Consider the following 24,517-nt stretch of genomic DNA (forward strand, 5'->3'; position numbering starts at 1 on the left):
TTTGAGAAAGTCGTGATTGTTGCTCTTCATACTATGTTTGTCCTTCGTTCCTGTCATTATCGCCCCCTGCTGGTAGTGCATCTTCATACAGACTTGTACTTTTCATGCCAAGGAGAGACAAAACGAGACACTGACACCCTATCATCTTCTTCTATCTTCTGGATTGGCAGGTATATTACACAGCTTGGTGTGATTCTGGGCTGACCGTACTGTTATGTTACAGAGACAATGTTACTATAAGTGTTTGAAGGCTGTTTGTGTCCATACAGAATATAAAAATCGGAAAAGCCTTTTAATCTGGGTATTTTATTAGGTCTATATCCACTGGGCAACAATTTGTTGTGCAGTGTAGCATTTAGTTCCACTCGGCATATACGTACAGTATGTTCTCTTCCAGACCAGCCTTCATGTCCCTGTTAGCTGTCCCTGCTCTCTGGCACTGTTACTGCATCACTGATGCCTCTCCAGCCTCTGGGCTACAGCCATGTGTTTCATGCTCTGATGGCACCATAACTTACCATAGAAGAGATTATCCAGTGAGTCAAACTGCTCTCTGATCTCTTTAAACTGTGTTTGTGTGTGTGTGCAGCAGTGTCTCTCATGAGTTACGTTTCTATACAACTATTCTGCATTAGAAATTTCTGTTCAATATTGCGCATCAGGAGGAGAAGGTCAGTGAGCACTGCACCAGGCTGGACACAGAGACAAAAGAGAACAAGTCTCTGGGGAAATCAAGTATCTGGCCAACAAATCGGGATGGAGCAGACCAGGAGACTGGAGCTGAGTGAGCTGTTGCAGCCACAAAAAGACAAAAAAAAAAAAAAAAAGAAAGAAAAATAGTCTCATGCGGAAAAGATGAGGGAGGATCAGGAGCTGATCCAGAGGCTGAGGGATGAGCAGGATGCTCTCTGTAAGGAGCTGAAGGGCCTGAAAACAAGACTGTAGGAACTGGCCTCAGTAATGAGCATCCTCAAACCGTTACCACAAGGTTGGAGGGAGAATATTGTCCAAAACAGCATCATAGGTTGTAGCATTCCCTTAACTGAAAATATGGGGCCTATAGCAAAGCACAGGCCAGACCCAAAAATACACACAAATACTATATAAACAAATAAATATAAATATTTTTGACTACAAAATGGTTGCATACAGATGGACTGAGAGGCATAAAGACAGAGAGAGAGCTTGGATGTACTGCAGTATATCATATTTAGCCCCTATAATAGATATTCTGAAACAAAAATCAGTAGTGCAGCTGTCAATAAAAATCTTCTGTTATGAAATATGCATAACTAAGAATTACTGACTCATTACACTTGTACTCTACAGCTAGGAGATTGACTCTCTGATAGATAAACGTGATTATGTGGCAACCAATGATGCATTTTATCTTGTCTTTATCTAGCTTTTATTTTGGGGCGTAAATGGCTTCTAGGTAGGTCAACAAAAAGTTTTAAAATTGGTCAAGTGGATGACCTCAGTGGCTGCAAGGTAATCCACGTACTTCCACTGAAAGAGCCTGTTTTTGCGACTCACAGGCTCAGATTGTTATTCTAAATGTCTAACAGCATTGTGGAAAGGATCCCTACCGAGATAGATCTTTTTGTTTAAGACCTTTTTTGTTTAACAGCTGAAAAGCCACCACACTCCCTTTACAAAAACAATAATTTTACCTTGCAGAGCATGGGAGTTGCTGGTCTACCAGTGCTTCTATTGGTTAGTTTGTTTTAATGTCATTGTGTGACTTTGGTGTTTTAAAGGTCCAGATCCAAATTAACATCTTACAGCAAACACTCTTGGACATACTTGATGGGTGCATTTGCGCCCATGAGTTACGGTGCTGACAGCTGAGGGATCTACTGGACCAGTTCCAAAGGTTTTTGTACCTATATGTATTTAAAAAAAGGCCCAGGTTTAAAAAATTGTAATTAAATGCTGCAACTGGAGGCTCTGGTGGCTGTTCTTGTGTCTAATGGCAGAAAAAAAAATTTAAAGCAATCCTCCTGTGCCAGTTGTAAGTGTGTGTGTGTGTGTGTGTGTGTGTGTGTGTGTGTGTGTGTGCATTAGGAAGTCATTGGCATATTTTAAAACCTCTACCAAAAAACGCTATTCACTTTATTTGAAGAAATATGTCATTTATTTTAAGTTCAAAGACAGTCAGACAAAAGAAAGGCAAAGATCATTTCTACAAATACGTTTGCTCCCTTCAGGTTGAGTTGTGCATTTCTGATGTATCATATAGTCAAAAAGGATGAGGATAAATTAAATTAAGTAAATAAAACAGTCCCTTCATAGTGCTGTAATCCGAGGGTAATATATTTGTGGTCAAAGCAATCAAAATTTCTGTCATGCATGTTTCTTGCATTGCATGTTTGCTCTTAACAGTAAACTTAATCGAAAGTGACAAGAAAAAAACATGAAATTAATAGCCATGGAATCGGATGATAGAATCCTCTCGTGAATTAATAAATGTAATGCTATTTCAAGAGCAACTAATCAAGTACCATTTAATCCAATATTTACCAGGCCAAGCAATTACTTTCTGGAACATTAATCAGAGGGAACATTTATAAACATGTGGTTTCTAATTACAAAAAGAAGAACAGCCTGCCCTTATTTGTTAAAAGCGCTGCCAAGTGCGCCAGGAATCTGAACTCTAATTGGAAATGACACAAAAAGCGGTGAGTGCGACTGGCTCTGACAGTGAGCAGCTTGATGAATCAGACTGGGGAGTGGGTATGACAGTTATCAGTCAGCTGAATGGGGAGGGAGCTGCAGGGTTGAGTTCAGTATGGTAGAGAGTTTGTGTCATGTCTACTGGATGTCAAAAGTTCCCAGCTCGCTAACATCTGTTGGATGTTAAAACCCAGGTTCCAGTCCTGAAGAACTACTGGATGTGCCAAGTTTTGTCCCCTGCCAAGCTCTAACGTACCTCTTTCAAACCATGCAGGAATCAGCACATAAGGCCAAAAGGCAGAATGAATCTGACTTTTTGATGTTTTATCATAGAAAACATTATTATGCCATAGAAATAAGTTCCATGAATAGTACAGTAAAATTTAGCAACAGAATGGAGCAAAGAGTCAGTCCACAACTTTGTATTGGTGGCCTGTCTGCAGTAACTGGACTCTGTTTAGTAATCTCTGGGATCTACAACATGTCGTCACCATTACTGTGACAAGCCTGGCGAAACATACTTTTACTTCCTGCAAACTATAAACTAGTCAAAGTAAAGCTTATTTTCTTAAACTTTTGCAAATGGCAACGAACGCATGAAGTGTTATGTAAGTACTATGGCAATGATCTTCTTAGGTAAAATTAGCATTAGGCATGAAAATAAGTTATTACAACCAAATGACTGATGCAATTTACCAGCCAGCCTGAAAACTTTAAATCCTTTCTCGCACCTTCATTATTTCTACATTCCTGCTCTCTGCAAAAGGCAAGAAGCAAAACGAGCACACCAAGAAGTGCTTTAGGACTCAAAACTCTGTCTTCTGATTGGTCAACTGAGAGTTAGTCACTTGTTCAGGATTGGTCGACACAGGGTGGCGGTGAACCCCGACTGCTAAGCAGTTATGAGACAAAGCCACAAAGAGGCTGGAGGAAGAGGCCCACGGTTCCCAGGACGCACACGGTCACAAACACCCAAAGGAAGATTCTATCGATCACCATGGCAACATACTTCCAGTCATCCTCCACCTGCGAGCAAGGGAGGGGGAAAAACAAAAAGTGTGAGGGGACAGAGGAAGACGTCCGCAGTGACAAATGCAAGATGAAGAGTGGAGGGAGGTTGTTTTAAAAGCAGGTGAGGAGAGGTGCACAGTGAGAGGGTGAGTCAGAATCTCAGAGGGTGGGAGGTTTGTGGGAGACGATGGGGGAGGGTTACACAGTGAGGATGGAAAGAAGGGAGGAAACAAAGAAAGAGAGACAAGAGTTGAACATTTCTTGTAAGCCAACAGAAAATTGATACATAATTTACACAGGAGGAAATTACTATGATAATCACATTCAAACCACAGAGTCAAAAGAAGCGACAGGCGTTTTGACAAAGCTGATTGAGCCACAAGTTTTGCATATCAAAGGCTGCTTCTCCCCTTTGGGAGAATTCACCCACTGTATTTATAACTGACGGAGGGAGGAGGGAGAGCTCCCGACTCAAATCTAAAATTATTTGGCTCTAACTTACACTGCTGTTAACTTGTGGTGCAGGTTAGAATCTGCAACAATGCTGCCCAGAATCACAGCACAGCTCCCGAGGCCAACACTGCTGGAATGCTGGTGCATAAATACATTATGCATCAAACATCCGTTCTATAAAGTTTAGAAAAACTGAAATGTTTTATATATTTCCTGTGACTTGTTAGGAAAAGTTTTGTGGCCTACTATATTTTCTAAAATGGCGAAGTTTAAAATAATTAAATTTGCTTTCCAGTAAGACTGTTTGGAGGCTGGCTTGTCTTGTGTCCCATCCCTAAAATATGCTGTTGTGCAATTAATTAAGATTAGTTTCAATTTGGGTCATATTTTTTCACAGTTTGGTCATTATTTCTATCTTTCATTACTCAGCATTGTACTCAGCATATGCGACACTGCAACATTAAAGGCTGATGGGCAAGAAGCAAAAGCAGTAAATGGGATGTAAGCAAGATGATAGTTTAGCCAAATGTCTAAACCACTTTAAGACTGAATGTCAGCCCTCTCAAAGTGTCAGTAATAATCCCTCATTGCACAGGAAAACAGCTAGTGCATCAAGTCCAAACTGAACCAGGAAACTGGTCTGGAAGCTGTGGTCTATGTTTACATTAGTGTGGCTAATAATTTCACTGTTCATCTTTGTCTTTTTTTCTTTGAGGGATTTGTTCAAAATCTGTCTGCTAAGCCTTTTCACAATAGACATTTTCACACATCATGGCAGGAAAACTGCAGATGGAATTAATAACATGACAGTGGCTGCCCTCCATTTCCAGAGCCTTCATATTGGCCTTTTTCATGGAAAGCTCAGGGGTAAATAATAAGATGAATGATGGCTAAATTCCATTTATCTGCTTCAGTTTCAGAGTCCTTGTATTGTGTGCTGACTGTCATTGTCACACTGTAGTGGATCTACATACTTACTGGAAAACTACTTTTCTTCAGTTAACCCTTTCCATTAGCTGTGGTTTTATGTTAGATATTAACCCCATTATTCATTTACAGTGTCCATGAAAGCTTACTGACATTTAAAACTTGTTGTATTTAAATTATTTTGGGAAGCATTGCCTGAATAAATACCGTACTATTTAGTTCAAATTTTCTGAAGAAAAGCCGTGACACTAGTCCTTTTTCCCTCTGTTCTCTCATTGTTGGATTTTCATTTTTTTACTCTGCTTGAACACTATGAATCCTACAGTTGGCCAAACCACGAAAATTAAATATGAACACCTTGAGGGTTTATCTTTGCATACACGTGTTTGCTGGAAGACATGTGAAAACCGGTAGCTCTTGATGAAAAGTCAGTCATGCATTTGATTTGTTCTACTCTGACTTCACGCTGACATTCAGAGCAGTGAAAATAAGAATGACTCACCTCTTTGGCCTTGTTACGACTCCTCATGTTCTCAGCGATGTACTTGACGCTCTCGATGGCCTGTTTGATCTCAGGTGACACCACAGAAAAGGCCACCACTGTGTTGATGCTCTGCGGACTCAGCTGACGTGTCATCTTCCCCATGTCTGGTGTTTCTGGGGCCTCCTTTCCATGCTGGCAGGGACAAGGGCATTTCTTCCCAGTGCAACCCTCCACTGATGAGAGCTTACTATCCCCAAACTCCAGACAGTTGAGGGAGCCTCCTCCGACCTGCTGGGGATCACAACCAGGGCTCAGACTCAGCTTCACATTCTGCTTCAACTCAAACTCGACATTACTCAGGTAATAAGTTCATATAAAATATTGGAAACTCTGGGATACTCATCTGGGATCATCACAGTGCAACGCTAACAAGGTGATATAAAGGGCAGACTTGTTTCTGTCAAGTGTTTTGGGGAGTAAGACTTAAATAAGGGCTTTCTTTGAGCTCCCAGTGTTGACCACAAAGAACTTACTGGATCATACTGCAAATACATTGTGTGTGAGAACTTTGTTAAAAATTCTTTACTAATAGAGAAAAGTTTTTTAGACGATTTACCAAGTAGTACTTGCAGAAAGCGAGTAGCTAGAGCACTAAGGGGTTACACCATTGAAAAGTGGAAGGAGGTAAGAGTGTTTCTTGGAACATACAAGCTATCTAATGGTTAGAAACAGTCTGTTGGTGGAGGTGATCCAAGGTTTGATTCCCAGAGGGGTAATACATTCTGTACAGAAGTATGTTTTGAGTATTAATGGAGGAAACAGGTCAGGTAGGATTGTGATGTTGTCAGTCCAGCAGCTGGGACGCACTTGATTGACTACACTTTAGATGGTTGTTGCTTTGTTAAAAAGAGATTTAAGTCAAAATTACAGCATAGTGCAATAGCTAAAACCTGATTGCCTCTTTTCTCTCACTGAAACATACCAGAACTCACGATATATGGAAGTACAGACAGCTGTAAAGTTCAAATATATGAGTGGATCAATCTTCTCCAAAGAGAGACGAGTCAGCACTGGAAAATCCTGTAAACCCTGGATTATGTTCAGTGACAACGTTTTTCTACATCTGATGCTGCTGGTGTTTCTCGCGTTCTACAATATCCACGTATGGCAACTTTGGTATGATTAAGGTTAGGGAGCTGGTTATGGCAAACACACTATAGTTATGGTATGTTTACTCAACCTTCACACCTTAATTTTCCACCTTGCTACATAAACTGTGAGGTGCAGAATTGTCTGATATGAACATGAAAACCAGGGCTGCAATAAATTAAGTTTGAATTTTGACTATGACTGTTGGTGACCGTTCAGTGCACAACCAATGCAATACCAGCTGTCTTTGAAGTATCTTGGGCTCGTGATGGAAAGGAAAACAAAGATTCACTGCATCCAACCTGTCTTGGTCAGGTTCTTACCTGATAACCGCTAGTGCCTTCTTTTGTGTTAAACTGGATTACGTAATTCACAAACAGTTTTTTATAAGATCGTTGTTTATCTTTGCTGATTTCCTGCAACCTGGTGCCTGTTGGTAACATAAACCTAGACCACGCTTTGCCTGCAAAGTGCTCTGTGGTCCACTTTAAGGACAGCTCATACCATTGATCATTTGTAAAAAGCAAAAAGATTAACCTTAGCTTTTTTAGCAAGTCTTCATCTCCCACTGACCTTCACTTGGTGGTCAAAATGACATAACCCCTGTGAATATTTGAGTTTTAAATACTAGGTCCAGACCTGGGACGCCTCACCTGCATCAAGCTATTCTTCCTTTTCTTCCCTCCTTTCCCTCCTCCGCCTCCTCCTCCCCCTCCAGCTCCTCCTGCCTCCCCACTGCTGTCCAACCCCCGAGCTTTGGTGTCTTCGTCAATGGGCCTCCGCATCAACATAATCCTAGGCAGCACTTTGAGAAACACAGAGCGCACCCAACCCGGCATAGTGTGGGTCATTGGCGTGCGGTAATGTACATTCAGCACGAACACAGTGATGACGATGCTGAGTGTGACAAAGATCATTGTGAAGAGCAGGTACTCTCCAATGAGCGGGATGACCAGCGACGTGGAGGGGATGGTCTCCGTGATAACGAGCAGGAACACAGTGAGGGAGAGCAGGACAGAGATACAGAGCGTGACCTTCTCTCCACAGTCAGATGGGAGATAGAAAACCAGCACTGTGAGGAAAGAGATGAGGAGGCAGGGGATGATGAGGTTGATGGTGTAGAAGAGTGGCAGGCGCCGGATGTAGAAGGAGTAGGTGATGTCTGGGTAGATCTCCTCACAGCAGTTGTACTTGATATCATGCTTGTAGCCCGGAGCGTCAATGATTTCCCATTCACCGCTCTCCCAGAAGTCTTTCAGGTTCACCTGGGAGATGGACAATGTACTTAAAATCACAGAATGATTTAACAATTACAATTACAATTACATTTAACAGGAGGACAACATTCATGGTCAACTTACCATTCTGAACAGGGCGCTGTCAGTCAATACAATGCATACAGTACAAGGCAAATTTTTGTCCGATCAATATGGATTTGTTAAAATAATGAAAACAACTTAAAACTGATTTTCACCTGGATTACATGTCAGCATGCACCCAAAATACTGTATGTTGCAGCACGAAGATGCTGATCGCTCTAGTTTACAGTTGAGATGATCACCTTGCCTCAGATATTTAAAGTGTCAAGCCTTATTCTAGGTGACGCTAATAACATCACCATTCAGCATCAGACTTCGAAGAACTCCTTCCATTAAAACCAATGTTAATAGTACCCACAATAAATGGATGCATGCATTGGATGAGTGTAATCAGTGGTTTTCTTTTTTGGTCGGATAGACAGAAAAATAATTAAAGAGATAAATTATTAATAGTTACGCTGGAATTGTGACATAGTCACAAACACTGACCTTAGACCCAATGAGTACCAGGTCAATCTTGGCTTTATCATAAGTCCAGGAGCCAAACTTCATGGAGCAGTTCTGATAGTCGAAGGGGAAGTAGGTGATGTCCATGGGGCAGGAGGATTTAAAAATTGCTGGGGGAACCCAGGTGATGGTACCATCGAACTTCAGCAAAGCCTTGGTCTTGTCCTCCACCAGGAAATCACCTACAGCGCTGCATATGATGTGTGTGTGTGTGTGTGTGTGTGTGTGTGTGTGTGTGTGTGTGTACGCATGTGTTTGTACCATCAAGCAGAAGTATTCCCATGGTACAGGAGGTATGAGGAGGTATGATACAAGCATATGTGGGTTTTGAATAGGACACAAAGGTTAGAGGAAGGCGGAGACGTCAAACAATGGCGAGGAGAAAATGAAAGCAAGGAACACAAAAGAGGAGAGAAGATAAAAAGGTGAAGTTACGGAGGTAAGAAAGAGAACATTAGGATTTAAAGACAGGACAATCAAGCTGCATACATGTTATTGTGAAATACAAAATAGCCTTTGATTAACATGAGTCACTGATGTAAGCAGAAAGAAGAAATGAGAAGAAAAGAGGTGAACTGAAAGAGAGAGAGGGAGCACAACCTGACCCTGACCAACAGACAATCATCTTAGCATAATTCACTGTTATTACAGTGTTTTCTGCTGCACAGCGTAGCAGCTAGAGGTAGGAAAGAAATTTTGCTTCCAAGAATTTGGACAGAAATGTAATATTTTGACGATTTTTGATGTTTTGGTGTTCTGTTCTGATGAAGCTCTCATGGCAAAGTGACAAGACAGGTTTTTGGAAATTGCTTCCAAATATATGACCATTACAAAAACATGAGCGATTTGTGATCTGCCATCCCCATGGATATGTTGGTTTTTTTTTGTTTTTGCTTTTGTAGCCATATAAGCTGCAAACACAATACTGTCATGTTTTCATGTTTACAGCAAACAGCTGCCTATTTACTCATCTGCAGACACATAACAACATTAGCATTCATATGGAGTCGTGTTCCTGGCAACTTGATGAATTTAAGTCCAATATTCCCTCATGTTTTAGCTCTGTTGTTGGTCTTCACCAAAGCCTTGGGGAAATATCTGGCTCTTTAGCTGCTAAATGCTCCACTGTGTTGCCGTGTTTGTCAATAACTGTGTCTGTCCGTCAGGTATGTGCTGTTTGGTGCTGGGCAAGTAGCGGAAAGTGGATTTATTAGAGCTTCTTTTGCTGAAGACAGCTACCTGCTGCTGCTGGAAACAAAGCTGATAAAACGTAGCAAAAGGGAGAAAGGCTGCAGGCTGTGAAGCCAAAACAATGAGCAGAGAGACGCTAAAACAGTCCGAAGAGCTAAGTCATTATTTGGAAGGCCATAAGACGTCACTTTCCAGGAAAACGTGAACATCACTTTATGAGCTAACAGTCATTTCTGTTGTTTTTCTGGTGATGAAAACCTCATAATAAGTGTGATAATGGTGAACAGATGACAGTGACAGTCTCACTTGTTGTAGAGCACAATGTCGGGTCTCCAGATCTTGTTTGATGGAACTCTAATGAACTCAATTCCATCAAACTCCGCCGGCATCCAGCGCAGCTTGTAGTCATTCCAAATCTGAGAGGGAGGAAGAGAAAAACATTTTGAGCATAATGAGGAGTCAACCATCTGTTTTGTGTTTTGCATTGTACACTGCAGACAGTATTAGTCACTGGAGACACCCCCCTTCATGGGAATATTTTGAAATGCATATTTATACTGCAGGCAGAACTTCCTTTGATGTTTTACAGTAGAGAGTAAATAAGGATATTGTGGCAGAAAAAAAAAAATTAAATCTAATATAGACAGAAGCATGAGTTTCATGGAGCATCTGTGTGCTTTCATTGCTCTTTCACTGAAAATCAAGCACAAACATGTATGTTTTTGATACAATTCCTCCTGGTAATAGAGCCACAAAGGTTCAGTAAGCCAATAATAAGACACTTTATACAATACTCACATTTGTATAAAGAGGAGTTTAGAGAGGAGGAGTACTGACAGGAATACAGGATGAGTGCATTCACTTGCTGTTCTGTCAACATACCTGCGGGTAACATTTCATGAGCTGTAGATCCATTAGTCGTGGCTATTTGCATGTCATTCAAGATGAATTCATTCATTAGCAAGGCGGATTAATACCCAGTTATGACCTGGGAGCTGTTTAATTAACCACTTCATGCTACACTGGCTTTTCCACTTATCTATGAAGGGAGTTTACAGTATGGTTGGCTGGTGATGTTATTCCTGATCGAGGTCGAGGTTTATGGCTTATTGTTTATAAAACATAAATGATTCGAGATTTATTTTCTATGACCACAACATTCAAGCAATGATAAAAGCATACAGTGAGTCACTACAAGCTGCTGGTATGTCTGCTGCGTGTTAAAAGCAAAACAACAATTATACTGAACGGCTAGCTGCGGAGTTATCAGGGATGCATGAACATTTTAAACAGGACTTTGTATAGATTCAGTTAGCGACTGTACAAAAACAACTGGGGGAGGGGAGCAAAAAGGTGCCTATTATTATCATTATCATTATTATTATTATCATTATGTTCATTTGGTTGAGGGAAGTGTTGTCTGATTTATTTTTTCCCCATCAGTAGCTCAAGAAGATGCAGATTTTCTGTAAATTTGGGAATTTCTAATTTCACTTCCTATAATGCACAATGTTGTATTATTATTGTTCCATTAGGCAGATGTTAATCTAAAAACCTTTGAATTTTGCCTCTCAGTCATATGCCAATTCCACAAAACATCAATAAAATGTGATGATTTGCTAATCTCTTTTGACATCTACTCAACTGAAAACAGTACAAAGACAATATATTCAGCATCAGCTTCACTGATGAGGTAAAACATAGTTAAAGCAATTCTGACTCTCCTGTGTTGTCAGCACGCTTCAGTCTATAAATGTACAGCTTGGCAAAGATCACTTCTCTAATGAATCCGCATCACATACAAAGGCTGCCTGTCGTTGTACACTATGTCGCTCCGCTCTGTTTAAAATCAAGTTCTCTTATCCCTTACATAAAAGTAGTCAATGGAGCTTGTTTTTAAGGGGTATCAAATGAACACATTTAGAAACACTGTTACAGATGGAATCCCCTGCAGTGTTCCCACAGAACAGATGCAATGAATTCATCAAGGGGGGCTTTCTAAAATGGCTACCCCCGTAAACCCACTGGCTGTGATTCAAAGCCTATATCAGTGACTGTGATGATGACACAGCTTCTCATTAGTGATGCCTTCTTACAAATAAACAGCGCAGCCATTACAAACAGCAAACAAGATCAGCCTATATGGGTCCTTCAATGCATATTAATTGGACAGCTCCGAAATCACAGTATTGTATCTACCATAGGATCGTTCAGCATCCAACAGCTGTTTGTCCATGTAGCATAACTAGTCACTGATTTAAAAAGGCAATATCTATAATGTTTATTATAATTTGTAAATGTATAATTTATTGACATTTTGTGCTTTTTAAAAGGGGAAGTACCGATTTAGAAGAGGGAAACGTAAAGAAAAAAATAAACGACACTGGAAAAGTAGCAGGTTGGAAGACAGAGATAAAACATGTTATTTGGGAGAATAGCTAGCTGTGTGAGGTCAGGAGTTCAGCGTCTGTGGATATACATCTGCTGAGAGGCAGTGCGTGACTAACCATAATGCTGCCATTGACCATAAGCTGACTGCAGTTAAGTGTCCAGCTGACATATTCTGGCATCTTATTCACTATCCTTTCTCTTTTATTCTTACTGTTTTTAACATTTCACTGATGTGTGACACACACACACACACACACACACACACACACACACACACATACATATACATAAAAACTGTTTAACTGTTACATTGACGTAACCTCATCTTGGGGTCACACACACAAACTCAGGGGGAGGGAGAAGCAGAGCACTCATATTGATGTCTGCTTAGTATGTATAGGTATGTGCTAACACACGTGAACCATCCTCAGTCTTCACTTACCTCTGTCTCTGTAGACCTCAAGATGAGGTTCGATCAATGTAATAGTTCAAACATGTTGTGCGTGTGTGTGTGTGCGTGTGTGTGTGTGTGTGTGTGTGTGTGTCTGTGTCTGTGTCTACTTACATGTCTGAGCCATAAATTTGTTTCCATGATCTGATTCACCTCATCCTGCAGAGATAAGGAGAATGAAGAGAGCTTGTTAGCCAACATATGTGTGCATGCATGTGTGTGCGTTCATATGTGCGTGTGTGTGTGTGTGTGTGTCTGTGTGCATGGGACAGAGAGTATGTGGTTCACACAGCAGCTGAAATAACTACAAGCAAAATGCACACCATGTTGAGTTTAAAAGGAGAAAGAAAAACCATAGCCAGGAATAAAATCCACATTTTTGAAAAGAAAATGGAATCTGTCCTCTAATATATATCCTCTGGAGCTGGAGCTGATTGACTGAAAAGGTCGACTGTGAGTGAGTTAATAATAAATGGAGAGGTTACAAATGTCAGGTGTTCTCTCCGTCTCTCTCAGTGACCCTTATTCAGCTTGATTTTTGCAATCCTGTGATTCTCAGTGTTCCACATAAACAGAAACCACCTGCACTGTACATATATGCTTAAGCCACATATGCTGTTTACAGGCAGACACATGAAAATACGTGATCAGACACATACATCATGATGCGTTCAGTAAGTGCACCCCACGCCCACTCGTACACATCCATACACTCACCTTTAGATTAATCTCACCTTGCCCAGTAAGCAGAAATAGCTACATATCAGTCCAGTCTGAAAAAGATTCCTGCAGGCAATTTTCTCTTAATCTGAGGATTTCATTTCTGAGTTGAAAACCTCTTTTCACTGGCGGATATGCAGCATCCCCACCACCACCACCACCACCACCACCATCCCCCACCCGCATTAAACTTAACATTGCCAAAGCAAAACAGCAGTGTATAACAACACAGTGTGACATTTTCTGAATCCGTGAAATTGAGCAGACTAAATAAAGACTGCATTCACTTTCGGCTTTCACTTCTCTCGTTTCGCAGCTTATCTTTTCCCTTTTCTGTACTAAAGGTAGGAAATACGATCAAGATGCTCACGGGAAGACGTCTCCCGGCTCACTCAGACTCTCACACAGTGTTGAGAGGATGCTATAAGTGAAATAACATTTTGGTTACATTCGCTCATACATTTGTTCATGCACACCTATAAGACAAGACACACAGAACTGTATGAAATGAATGTGCAAAGGTGCTTAAAACACCTTTGGCATAATGTCGAACTGACTTTTAACAAGTTTCGTGCACATGATGATTATGATTAGAATATTACTCCTGTGTGTGTGTGTGTGTGTGTGTGTGTGTGTGTGTGTGTGTGTAGCTTACAACTTTGACCAGCTGCGAGATGGAGACCTCGAACTCCACAGTGACAGGGTCAGAGACATTCTCCACCGGCCTGATGAACTGGTTATATCTTCTGAACAGCTTCCTGAACAGTCGGTCCTCTGCCTTGGATGAAAAGCAGTCTGAATTGAGGGAAAGGGGACAGAGACAAAGAAGAGCGGGCACATGTTATCAGTGACTGGATGAGTGAACGTGAATAAAAAGAGAAGAGAATGATAGAAAAAAGGAGGGTTAGAAACAAACAAGCCGGAAAAGTGAAAAAATAAATAAATCAGTCTCAGAAGTTAGACATTTCCGAAAGGCTGGTGCTAGCACTACTAATCAATCACAGAATCCCAGCTATCATCCACAGGTCTCCAAGTAGAGTCCTGCATGGGACTGCTTCATAATCCTGCTCCCACCTCCTTCCACTGGACTTCTGACCATTACAACCCACTCCTGCAATGTGTATGTTGATTTTTGTCGATCATTTGACTAAATGATTTTCCCGTTTGGTCATTCTGAGCCACTGTACCCTGTATGAGTATCCATGTGCTGGTGTTTAGCCTAGTTCACAGCTGAGAACTTGCTTAATGTCCACACTGTTCATGTGGTGTTTATTCCTCATAAACCAGCCGCAGCTATTTCAAAACAGTGTGATCATTGATGCACAGATGAAGGAATTTCTATAATTTTCATCCTGCAAAAATCCTGCAATTAAGTTTTTGACCAGCCCTCCCACCCAGGCTTCTACCTCCAAGTCCATTCTAATCTTTAATAGGGAACTGAGATAAAATAGACATCAACCTCTTCCAATTTTGATGCAATGTCACATCAATCAAGTCTTTTGAGTTTGTGGATGAATGTTTTATGATGTTCTATGAAGAAGTCTCTTTAGATTATAGATCCTCCGCTTGGATCTTCAGAGTTGAAAGTCACTTTGAACAAGTCTGAGACATGAGATGACTTTTAGGGGGTTTCTTTGTGTGACTGGGCCAGTTTAAAATGGAGCCACAGCATTTGGTAAGGAAGCACAAAGCAGCCGTGTTCACTCTCACTCATATGGATGTATCAGATATAGTCTGTTTTCTTGTTTTCTTGAGGATCACTGGATCTCTCGAGGTCATGGTCTGTTGCTGCTCTCGCTTGGGCATATGAGAAAGGGAGGAAAAAGCTCATTCAGGACACAGATGCCCCACGTAGACCTTTAAACTCCGACCTCCTGAGTGAAACGACAGCTGTCAGGCTCACTGCCTCAGTTCATTTCAATTTAGTTCAACTAACCATGAGACCTTTTTCATTAGCTCCTGTTTCCTAACCCTTCACCTGCCCTCTTGTCTTTACAGACCTACCTCTACTTTCAGGGTTGGTCCCTGAGCTTTTACAACTGTAGATTTTCAAACAATATTTTAAAAACCAAGCCTTAACCTCATCTATCCGATACCAGCCTTTCTTACAATTTTCAATATCAATGAAACCACACTTACCAGGGTTATATAAATGTTTTTGTAGCTACTATATTGATTCATATTATTCATTTCTTCTTCTGCTTGACGTCATTGCAGTTTTCAACAGTGATCACAGCATGTTATCATCATCGCCCAGCAGAGCCATACTGGTGTCCAGTATGCATCGTTGCCATGGTTCGATATGTTTGTGGAATGTTTACAATGGCAGTGTGTCTATATTTTCCTCAGGTAGGTCTGTTATGCCTCAAGGTCACGGCTAAATGCTTTGAGAAGAACTTTAGTGCAACATTGACGCAGTGCAGTTAGCTGTATTTTGAGCAAAATGCACTGCTTTTCCTTCCAAACACACCACTGTCATTACTAGAAACCATTGACCGGAATTCATGAATTAATTGCAGTTCATCATGTAGGAAGACACAAATGTTTTGGAGAAGTATACCTTTAAAAAGCCCCAAGACAGTCTGTTTATTTAGACAGTGTTATGGGCAGATAATATACTACCATATCCAAGATATCCTAGAATAGAATCATATTTAAGCTCAAATAAAAATGTAATATCTAAATGGAGATAAATCACAGTGACAAGCATGTCGTCTTCTCTCCTCCTGACTAATGGCAAAGATGGGTAGGTGTTGGCAGCTGTGGGGTTTCATTCTGTATGAGATTTATTACAATTTACCTAAATATAGGTATGCCTTTGGCTAGACTGCCGCGTAAGTACTGTATACATAACCAAAATATGAAGGGCCTTATTTACTAATTATCCAGAAAGGAGCCTGGAAGGCCTGAGGCACAATATCAGCATGTTTACTGACTGAAAAATGCACAGCAAGCTATTTTAACACAGTGCAGAGGAGTTGTAGACTGTAGCCTGAGGAGAGGAGATAAAGTACTAAAAGGACTCTTTTTTTTTTTTTATTGGGCAGGTAAGGACTCAAGTTGTCGGGGGGGAGCTGCTGGTTGTCTTTAATAAGCTCAATGTTACTTAACTTAGAAACAGTGGACTGTCAGTTACCTTCTTTAAGTATGAGGGATTCACAGGAAACAATGTCACTGTTTGAAATTTGATTTCATCAACAACAGCCTCACTGCTCACTCTCATTACACCATATCAGAGCTGTGTTAAGTTGCTGCAAACACAAACCAAACATTTCCTACTCTTGCTGCTTCACATTAAAAGCATTGAACTAAGTAAACATGGGGGGGGGGGGCTTTATTGTCAAGCAACCACAGGAAATGCAATGCATTTGTCTATGCATTTACAGTTACAGTGCTGACCACAACTGTTCATCAAAAATGATTCTGAAAACATGGCAATGGAAGGTCGGGAGGAAGGACAGATGGCCTCACTGAGATGAAGTGCTATACAAACTTACTGTGCCCTGCTGTTGTGTGGAAAACTATTTGTGCCACACACAGCATGACATCAGATTGTGGTTGCTCATGGCTTGATGGAAAACGGTCAGTTACAGACTGATTTCAGGTTGTTTGGCTGCACCATTAACAGAACTAACCCCAGCTAACCCTCGAACTCTGCGACCTGCTGTATTAAATCACACTTGCTGTTGTTGCCAAATCAACCAAGACTGAAATCTTCAAGATTATAACTTTAAAAATGAGTTATTAGGATCAGGGTTGTTCTATTAAATGAGTCAAACTGCACTCTTTACCAGGATGAACTAGTTTTTGTTGGTTGTGTAAGCCGCGTACATTTTCAAAGTGAACCGCGTCATAGTTGAAAGTTTCCCACACAGTTTGCTGCCTTGAGGCCCGTTGAATCACAATGACTATCTCCTCTGTAGTTTGTGAAGATGATCACCCACTCTTCGTCCTCCCAGACCCCAAATGATCTTAGGGTTGTCACACAAAAACCCTGCTCGCTCCCCATCACACACTATAAATATCTAGATCAATAACACATTCTTCTCCGCTGGACAGATCTCAAGGTTGTTGGATGGAGGAGAGGGAATGCTCAAAAGGACAAAAGAAAGGAAAAACCCAAAGAAGACGTCTACCATTCAGAAGAACTATGTCACCTCAAAGACACCAGCAGATTTTACTTCTGTTGTTTTCCCCTAAACTCTTTTAAATACCATCTTCATTTGACTAGCCAGCAGAGTTTGGGATAAGATGAGAGGAAAATCTCTTGATTAAAATGGACTTCTTTGGAGAGGGCCTTGAAATCCTAATGATGAAACAGTGCTGACCCTATTACATCAAGATACCTTCCTCAACGGCTAGAGATAACCCTCGTCGTGCAAATAACAATGACACCAGAAACCCAGCTGCCGGTGAACTCCTGGAGGAGAGGAGAGGAGAGGAGAGGAGAGGAGAGGAGAGGAGAGGAGAGGAGAGGAGAGGAGAGACAGACTGAGAGTAAAGCCTTCTTAAGATGTCACCCAACAGATTATAAGAATCCACGTTTCATAGCCCTCTGTCTGTTAGCTGCCTAGCATGTGCTAATGCTGTGCTAAATAGAGTTTAAAGGCAGCATGATAGAACACTTTGCATCTGATCCATGTTTGTCAAAAAAGGAAGCGCTCCAATACATAATATTGACAGCAGTAATTTTTGGACAAGCGTAAGAAATAGAATTATAAAATAGAGAATAATTGAAAAGAACAATAGCAATAGGAAGGAAGGATGGAAGAAAAGTCATTTTAATTAAAAGATAAAATACAAAAAGTGAAGATATTAGATGGACTAAAATGGACTGTCATGGCGCTTCATCGGCTTGTTAACATAATTACAAAGGCAAAGCTGCTCTCTGCTGCGTGTCCACTGACTAAACCAGCTCTTTGATCAAAACAGGATCCTACACTCACGCTCACACACACACACACACACACACACACACACACACACACACACACACACACATACACACACACACACATACACGCATTTAACATGGTCACATGCATGTCACGTTGAGAATCATAAAAGAACCAATTATGACAGAAAATGAGCCACAGGTTCTATCCACTTTCATCTGGATTTAATCACATTTCTGTCCGCTCTGTCTCTGTGTTTCCAATTATTAGTCTACCAATATGTCACTGGCCTGGTTTCACTGGCTGCTTTCATCATGCCAGGATTAACATGTCACGTGGCAAAAAGGTAAGGTGCCAAAAAATGATTTTCTTCAGCGAGACTTTCTGGGAGAAAGAAGTCTCGTGAAAAATGTGTTTCATGATGCACAGGTAAAACAAGATTTCCAACAAGTGTATGACGGTTTGTAAATCAATCGTGTTCACAAATGCATCACTGCCACCTTAAACAACAGTTGCTAAAGTCTGAGGAATTGATTAAACTCTGTTTTTATGCTCTAACGTGAGCTGTAAGAGTTGCACGTCCAGCTAACTAGCTGACAACATACAGCAGGAACGCACTGTAGCGTAGCGTGGAATTCAGCCATCATTATTTTAATATTCATGGTGGCTTTCAACATTTTCCTACTTTCCTTGGCAAAATATCAAAGTGTCTTCTGTGAAAAAAGGACTACTAGTTCTACTCTGTTGTCCAAGCTAATGTTAGTTAGTTACTGGCTCCTGATTAGCATCTGACTTTACCGTAAGTCATGTTTTATATGGCACAGAAGTTTAGTTTGGCTTTAGTTTTGTCCACTTTTTGTATAATGTCTGTACTGTTATGTCAAGCATGTAGACGTTCCTTTCAGCATTTCATTCCCGGCCACTGTCTAGACTTAGACATGCTTATTGATTACCTCTGCCCTAACATAATAACAATTCAAACAACGAACTGATATTACTCACATTACTGCATAGCAGTTTTTCATTATTGGTTGGGGTTATCTTTTCATTCAGACTCATTTAAAACCAAATTAGAAAAAAAGAAACCAGCTGGTGCTTAACAGGAAGTTGTGTTTACAGTATACTCTGCAGCGTGTGCATTTAATGTACTTGTACATATAGTATCAGTTATCCAACTCAATGTGCAGAAGCTGTCAAAACCCACTTAGCAAGCAAGTTAGTTCAAATCCTGTGAGATATTTAATGCACCCAAGACACGAGGGTTGGAGGTCAACTTGCATACTGTGAAAAAAATAGTCTGGAGATGACTGACTATCATTCAAGATGAAGTATGAAGAGAACGACAAGGGGGGAGAGGCAGGAAGAGAAGAGTGAAGGACAGATAATGAGTGATGGAGAAGAAGAAACCATTTTATGGGCTGTCTGAGAGAATACTGTTAGAGTGCCATTTAGCCTCCATTCTCCCCTGAGCATGCAAATGCTTTTAAAGGAGAGAGAGAGAGAGAGAGAGAGAGAGAGGGAGAGCGACAGACAGGGGTGAAAGAGGAAGGCAGTATGTTTTAGCTTTAACATCTTCATCTTGTACAATACTTCTATTGTAAATACAGCATAAAAAGGAGTAATTGCTTTGCGAGGAGCTGGAAGGCTCAGCTCCAACTGTTTGTTTTCCTTTTGTAACTATGAAGCGGAGTTGAAATGAGCTGAAGTCAACTGACAGAGATTAAATGGGAGGAGAACAGCAGAGAGAGGGAGAGCGACAGCGGAAAAGACAGAGATGCAACTGAGTGGAAAGCTGATGACAGCAACAGAACCTGAGAGATTTGTGAGTGAGAAAGTGCGGTGGGAGCACAAGAATGTGAGAGACAGGTGCAAAGAGCCAGAGAGGATGGGATAGTGGAGCCAAGATAGATGAGTGTGTGTGTGTGTGTGTGTGTGTGTGTGTGTGTGTGTGTGTGTGTGTCTTCTTTGGGCAGATATAAGCATGAAAAGAGGTCCAATATAGTGCTATTAAAAGCCTTATGACATTCACAGGCGAGCACACATGCAACTGTGCGCTCACACATTTTCGTGTAGAAAGAAAATGGTTTTTCTTTCACCTTCAAAATGAGCATATCAAATAGCAATAGCTCATCCTTCCCCTCCAGGCATGTTCCCCCAAAAGTGGGTTACATGAATTTGAACGTTTTATGTAAAAAAAGTCATTCAACCTTTGTAGTTCAATATCTCAACGTCTTAAAAATGGACATTTTATGGTGATTAGGTGTAAATGAGACCCTGAAGTGGTCACATTCTTCTCTCTGGGGTTCAGGAAATGCCATCTTAACCTTGGAGAAGCCAGAGTGAGAGAAATAAGGTGTCAGTGGGAGTACACATGTTGTGTTTCACTAAATATGCTTGTAGAAAGAGTGTTACAAAGTGAATCCTGGCTGGTATACGTATGGCTTTGCTGATGACTGACGCTGAATGTGTTTTTTGTGGGAATGAAGAAAACACCCCCACACTTTACATGTTCTGGTAAAACTGTGAAATCCAGTGTACAGGTTGGGTGTTCATGAAAAGAGGCGGACGATCACAGCAGCGCGAAGCGAGCGCTGCAGAGCGAGGTGTTCTCAATACTTTTATCTATGACTCAGTTTATCTCTAGCCACGCCCCCTCTGCCCCCCATTCTGCCCTATAAATGTTACTGTGATACAAGCTTGCTCCACACACGCACACACATCATCATCATCATCATCACCACAGTTCACTGACCAGATCATCAGTCATGCATTCAAATACATTAAGAGAGCAGCCTCTATTTGAATACAAGGGACAGCATCATGGAGATACCTACAGGCTGATGTAACATGAGAGTCGCAGCACACTGAAAGCACATGCTGTAAATATTTTACGTGCTTTAGCATAATATGAGGCTAAAAATTGCAGCTACTGGTGCGGTCACATGAACCTTCTGTTTTAATGTACATAAATGCTGATCAGAGACATCGCAAACTGGCTGGAAGAGCAATGCAGCAGTTTGCAGTCTGGTAGTGTAATGCTGCACTTAACACGGTGATAGAATAATGGTCTTTCAGTCTCCAAGCAGCAGTGCACCACTGTTTTTAGAGGCCGACCATGCACATCCACAAGGTCACGGAACTCTGAATTGTGTGTCCATAAGAGCCGACTGGAGGTCACACCAAAACAGGAAATGCATGCTTGAATTTGTTTGTTCTGCCGGCGTCTTTAGAAGTGAATGGGAGCCAGGGCGTACGTTTGTGTGGTGGAGCTACCTTAAATCAGTTGCTGTTTTTTGAGTTGGGTTATGAATATGCATTTCAATCTGTAAATGTGTAGTTGGATTTGTGAGTATCCTTAACTCAACCCGGTCCACTAACATGCTTCAGAGGAAACATAATTGCTGTCCTGATTACATTCATTAGCAATGTTTCTTCTAAACCAGAAACACGACATCCCTTTATTGCGCATATGTAGGTCATATGGAGGAGGTCCAAGTGGATGGATGCGTGTAGAGTTCATGTCCCATGTCCTGCATTTTAGGTTTAAGCTACTAAAAAACTGCTTCAAATCAGTCAATCAATCAGTTTTTTCCACATTAAACCAACTTTTCTTTAATATTGACCAAATGCTTTGGGTTGCCTAAACATAACCAGTAAAGTGTTAAACATGTTTTGGTTACCATTGGTAACCAAAACATGAGAGCTGGCAACATTTGGCAAATACAGTCAGGATTAACATTCCTCTCAGTATGAATACTTCCTCATGTTGATGTTGTGCTAAAGCTGTAATCATATACAATATATTTATTCAAGCAAATTTTATGAGAAGGGGTTGCTTATTTTGTGATTGTGTAAAAGAATCTGAGAAGTACTCTTAGAGTAGTAAGTGCTGTAGTCTTAAATTTGTGAAAGTCTAAAATCATCAGATGTGTGACTTGTAAACGCACTTGACCTGTGATTATGTGAAACATCTATGATTGTATACTGTTACTGTAAGTGTACCCACATTTGTACGTGATCTCAGATTTGTGAATTTGTAAAATTAGAATATTGTGAAAGTACTTTATTTACAATCTAGGGCAATCTATGTAAAGCAATCTGTAAATGTGCACTGAGATTTTTACATTTGACTCAGATTAGTAAAAATGTACTCAGAAATGAAAATGAAATTTAAACATGCGACTCCAAGCTTCATCACAGAGACAAGTCCTCAGCATCAGGGTCAATTTGGAGGCCACAGCTTAGCAACCTCACCCGCTCCATCTGGCTAACATTAGCTTCTGTATCTGACCACCAGGAAATACCAGTGACCTCAGCAGTACTGAAGAACAGATTTAGATTCAGGTTCACAGCAAGCAAAAATAATTTAGGGACAACATACAAATGTGACTTCTGATAATACAGAGAGAGAGACAAAACACACACAAACACATACACACAGACACCTCCCAGCCAGGAGGGTCATGCATGGAGTGCAGTATGTGTGTAGAGCCTGATAAACCATAAAAGAGCCTATCTGCCACCTTGCATAAATCAGATAGCTGCTATTCATGCCCTTGGAGCAAATGTTTACGTTACTGCTTTGAAATGCCGCCGCATAATTACCGTCTCTGCATCTGTTTCACAGAGTGGCTCCAGGTCACATCCAGACTCTCTGCCACAGCTGCGGTCACTGATTAGGTCTCTGGATGTATTTCCATTATACCAAATCCTTCCTTCCTTCCTTCCTTCCTTCCTTCCTTCCTTCCTTCCTTCTTCCCTCTGACCCTCTCCTCCTTCCTTCCTTCCTTTTGTCATTCCTTCCTTCATCTGTGTGTGTGTGTGTGTCCCTTTATTCCCTCCTCCCTTCCTTCCTCTGTTCCTCTCTTCCCTCCTTCCATCCTTCCTTTCTCCTTCTTTGCCTTCTTTCTACATCCCATCCTTCCTTTCTCCCTCTCTTACCTCTCTTCCTTCTGTCACCCCCCGTCCCTTTATTCCCCTCCTTCATTCCTTCCTTCCTCTGCCCTATCTCCCTTCCTTCCTTCCTTCCATCCTGTTTTTATCCTTCTTTGCCTTTCTTCAAACATCCGTTCCTTCTTTCCTTCCTTACTTCCTTCCTTCCTTCCTTCATCAATACACGTGACTTAATCCTAATAATACATTTAACCAGGATTAACACAATTTATAACACTAAAATACCCCCTTTGAAAAGACAAGGTTGATCAAAATAACCTTTCCCGCTTCAAAATGTGTCCTCACTTTAAAAGCTCTAAAAATATACTTCCGTCTTTTGACAAAAAATTACAGGAACAAACACAAACGGCAAGTCAATACAACTTTTTATTCATACCATAATTGGGGTAAAACGAAAGTTATCAGGGTTATCCAAAGACGCACATTGCAATGAAGAAGGTTTTTATCAAATGCCTGCAGACGGGCGAAGCGGCTATCTGCCCTCTGTCTGAATACAGCAATGTTGGCGCAAGCCCTGTATAACCCTTCCAGCCGTAAAGAGGAAAACAGATCCTCTAAACAGATTCTAATCTGTTTTGGTTTCCTGAAATCACGACTTACGCCTCAAAACAAAATTTGCATTCATCAAAATTCATTTGCCTTTTCTCGCATTCGTCTGCATTTCATTTTGTTGGCCTAGTTAACAGGAAACCAAGTCATGATGAGGTTTATGACACGATCATGAGGACAGAGAGAGGAAAAAAACGTTTCGATTAAATTCGAATGGACAAAATGGACAATGTGGCATTAGATAATTGGAGGTTTTAAAGATTATTTTGTCATTTTCTAAATGATGATGAAACTGAAAAAAGTTAAGGGACTGATTATCGATGACTAAAGCTGAGGAACTTTGGTTTTTACGCACTGGACAGAAACTCCACTAAGTCACCTCGCTGCTGACTTCTCACAGCTGAAACATGAAGCCAAACTTAATGAAAAGCCTTTAAACCATCATAAAATCTCCAAGTTGAGCCTCAAGGCACAGACGCGCGTAAATCTCTCACGTTTCATCGCTAACTCTTGAAAAACAAACGATCTAAAATTCTTCATATGCATCTGACAGCGTCAAACCTACATGATATAAACGTCTGCCTGGGATAAATCCCACTTACTTTGCGCCATCAAACCCGCGAGAAGAAGCAGCAAAGTCCATCTCGCCGCCGGCTGCATCTCTCCCCCGTGTCGTTTGGGGATCCTCTTCACTTTTTTTTTTCCTGAAGGAACTCTGTCGGTTCAATCGATGAGAGGAAGAAATAAAATGAAATGGCGTGAAAACGTGCGTCTCTCCCCTGGTGCCGCCTGTCTCGCTCTGTCGGTGCGCTCCTTCCTGATCCGATCCGAACTTGACTAC

General features: G+C 41.0%; 1 protein-coding gene across 2 annotated transcripts; it reads right to left on the minus strand.

The window, feature by feature from the left end:
• Window positions 1-2,126: 2,126 nt before the first annotated feature.
• chrna6 (cholinergic receptor, nicotinic, alpha 6) lies at window positions 2,127-24,517 on the minus strand. 2 transcript variants are annotated; one of them, XM_076728917.1, is made up of 8 exons: window positions 24,279-24,517; window positions 13,935-14,074; window positions 12,674-12,718; window positions 10,024-10,133; window positions 8,509-8,716; window positions 7,354-7,965; window positions 5,570-5,842; window positions 2,127-3,702 (listed from the first exon to the last, which is right to left on the minus strand). In XM_076728917.1, exons 1-8 carry the CDS (start codon window positions 24,334-24,336, stop codon window positions 3,577-3,579), a joined length of 1,572 nt encoding a protein of 523 aa, XP_076585032.1. In that variant the 5' UTR covers window positions 24,337-24,517; the 3' UTR covers window positions 2,127-3,576. The 2 variants fall into 2 exon arrangements, with proteins under 2 accessions (XP_076585032.1, XP_076585031.1); XM_076728916.1 differs by having other exon boundaries at window positions 5,570-5,839; window positions 24,279-24,477.

The sequence above is a fragment of the Chaetodon auriga genome, chromosome 4 (assembly GCF_051107435.1).
Source record: "Chaetodon auriga isolate fChaAug3 chromosome 4, fChaAug3.hap1, whole genome shotgun sequence".
NCBI lineage: Eukaryota > Metazoa > Chordata > Actinopteri > Chaetodontiformes > Chaetodontidae > Chaetodon > Chaetodon auriga.

Bases quoted from the DNA above. Each gene is read 5' to 3' on its own strand.
- chrna6 (XM_076728917.1), bottom strand. From the start codon at position 24,336: ATGCAGCCGGCGGCGAGATGGACTTTGCTGCTTCTTCTCGCGGGTTTG. The intron at 14,075-24,278 runs GTAAGTGGGATT...CCCTCAATTCAG, and splicing joins CGCGGGTTTGATGGCGCAAA to ACTGCTTTTCATCCAAGGCA. The intron at 7,966-8,508 runs GTCAGTGTTTGT...TCCATCTCCCAG, and splicing joins TGGTACTCATTGGGTCTAAG to GTGAACCTGAAAGACTTCTG.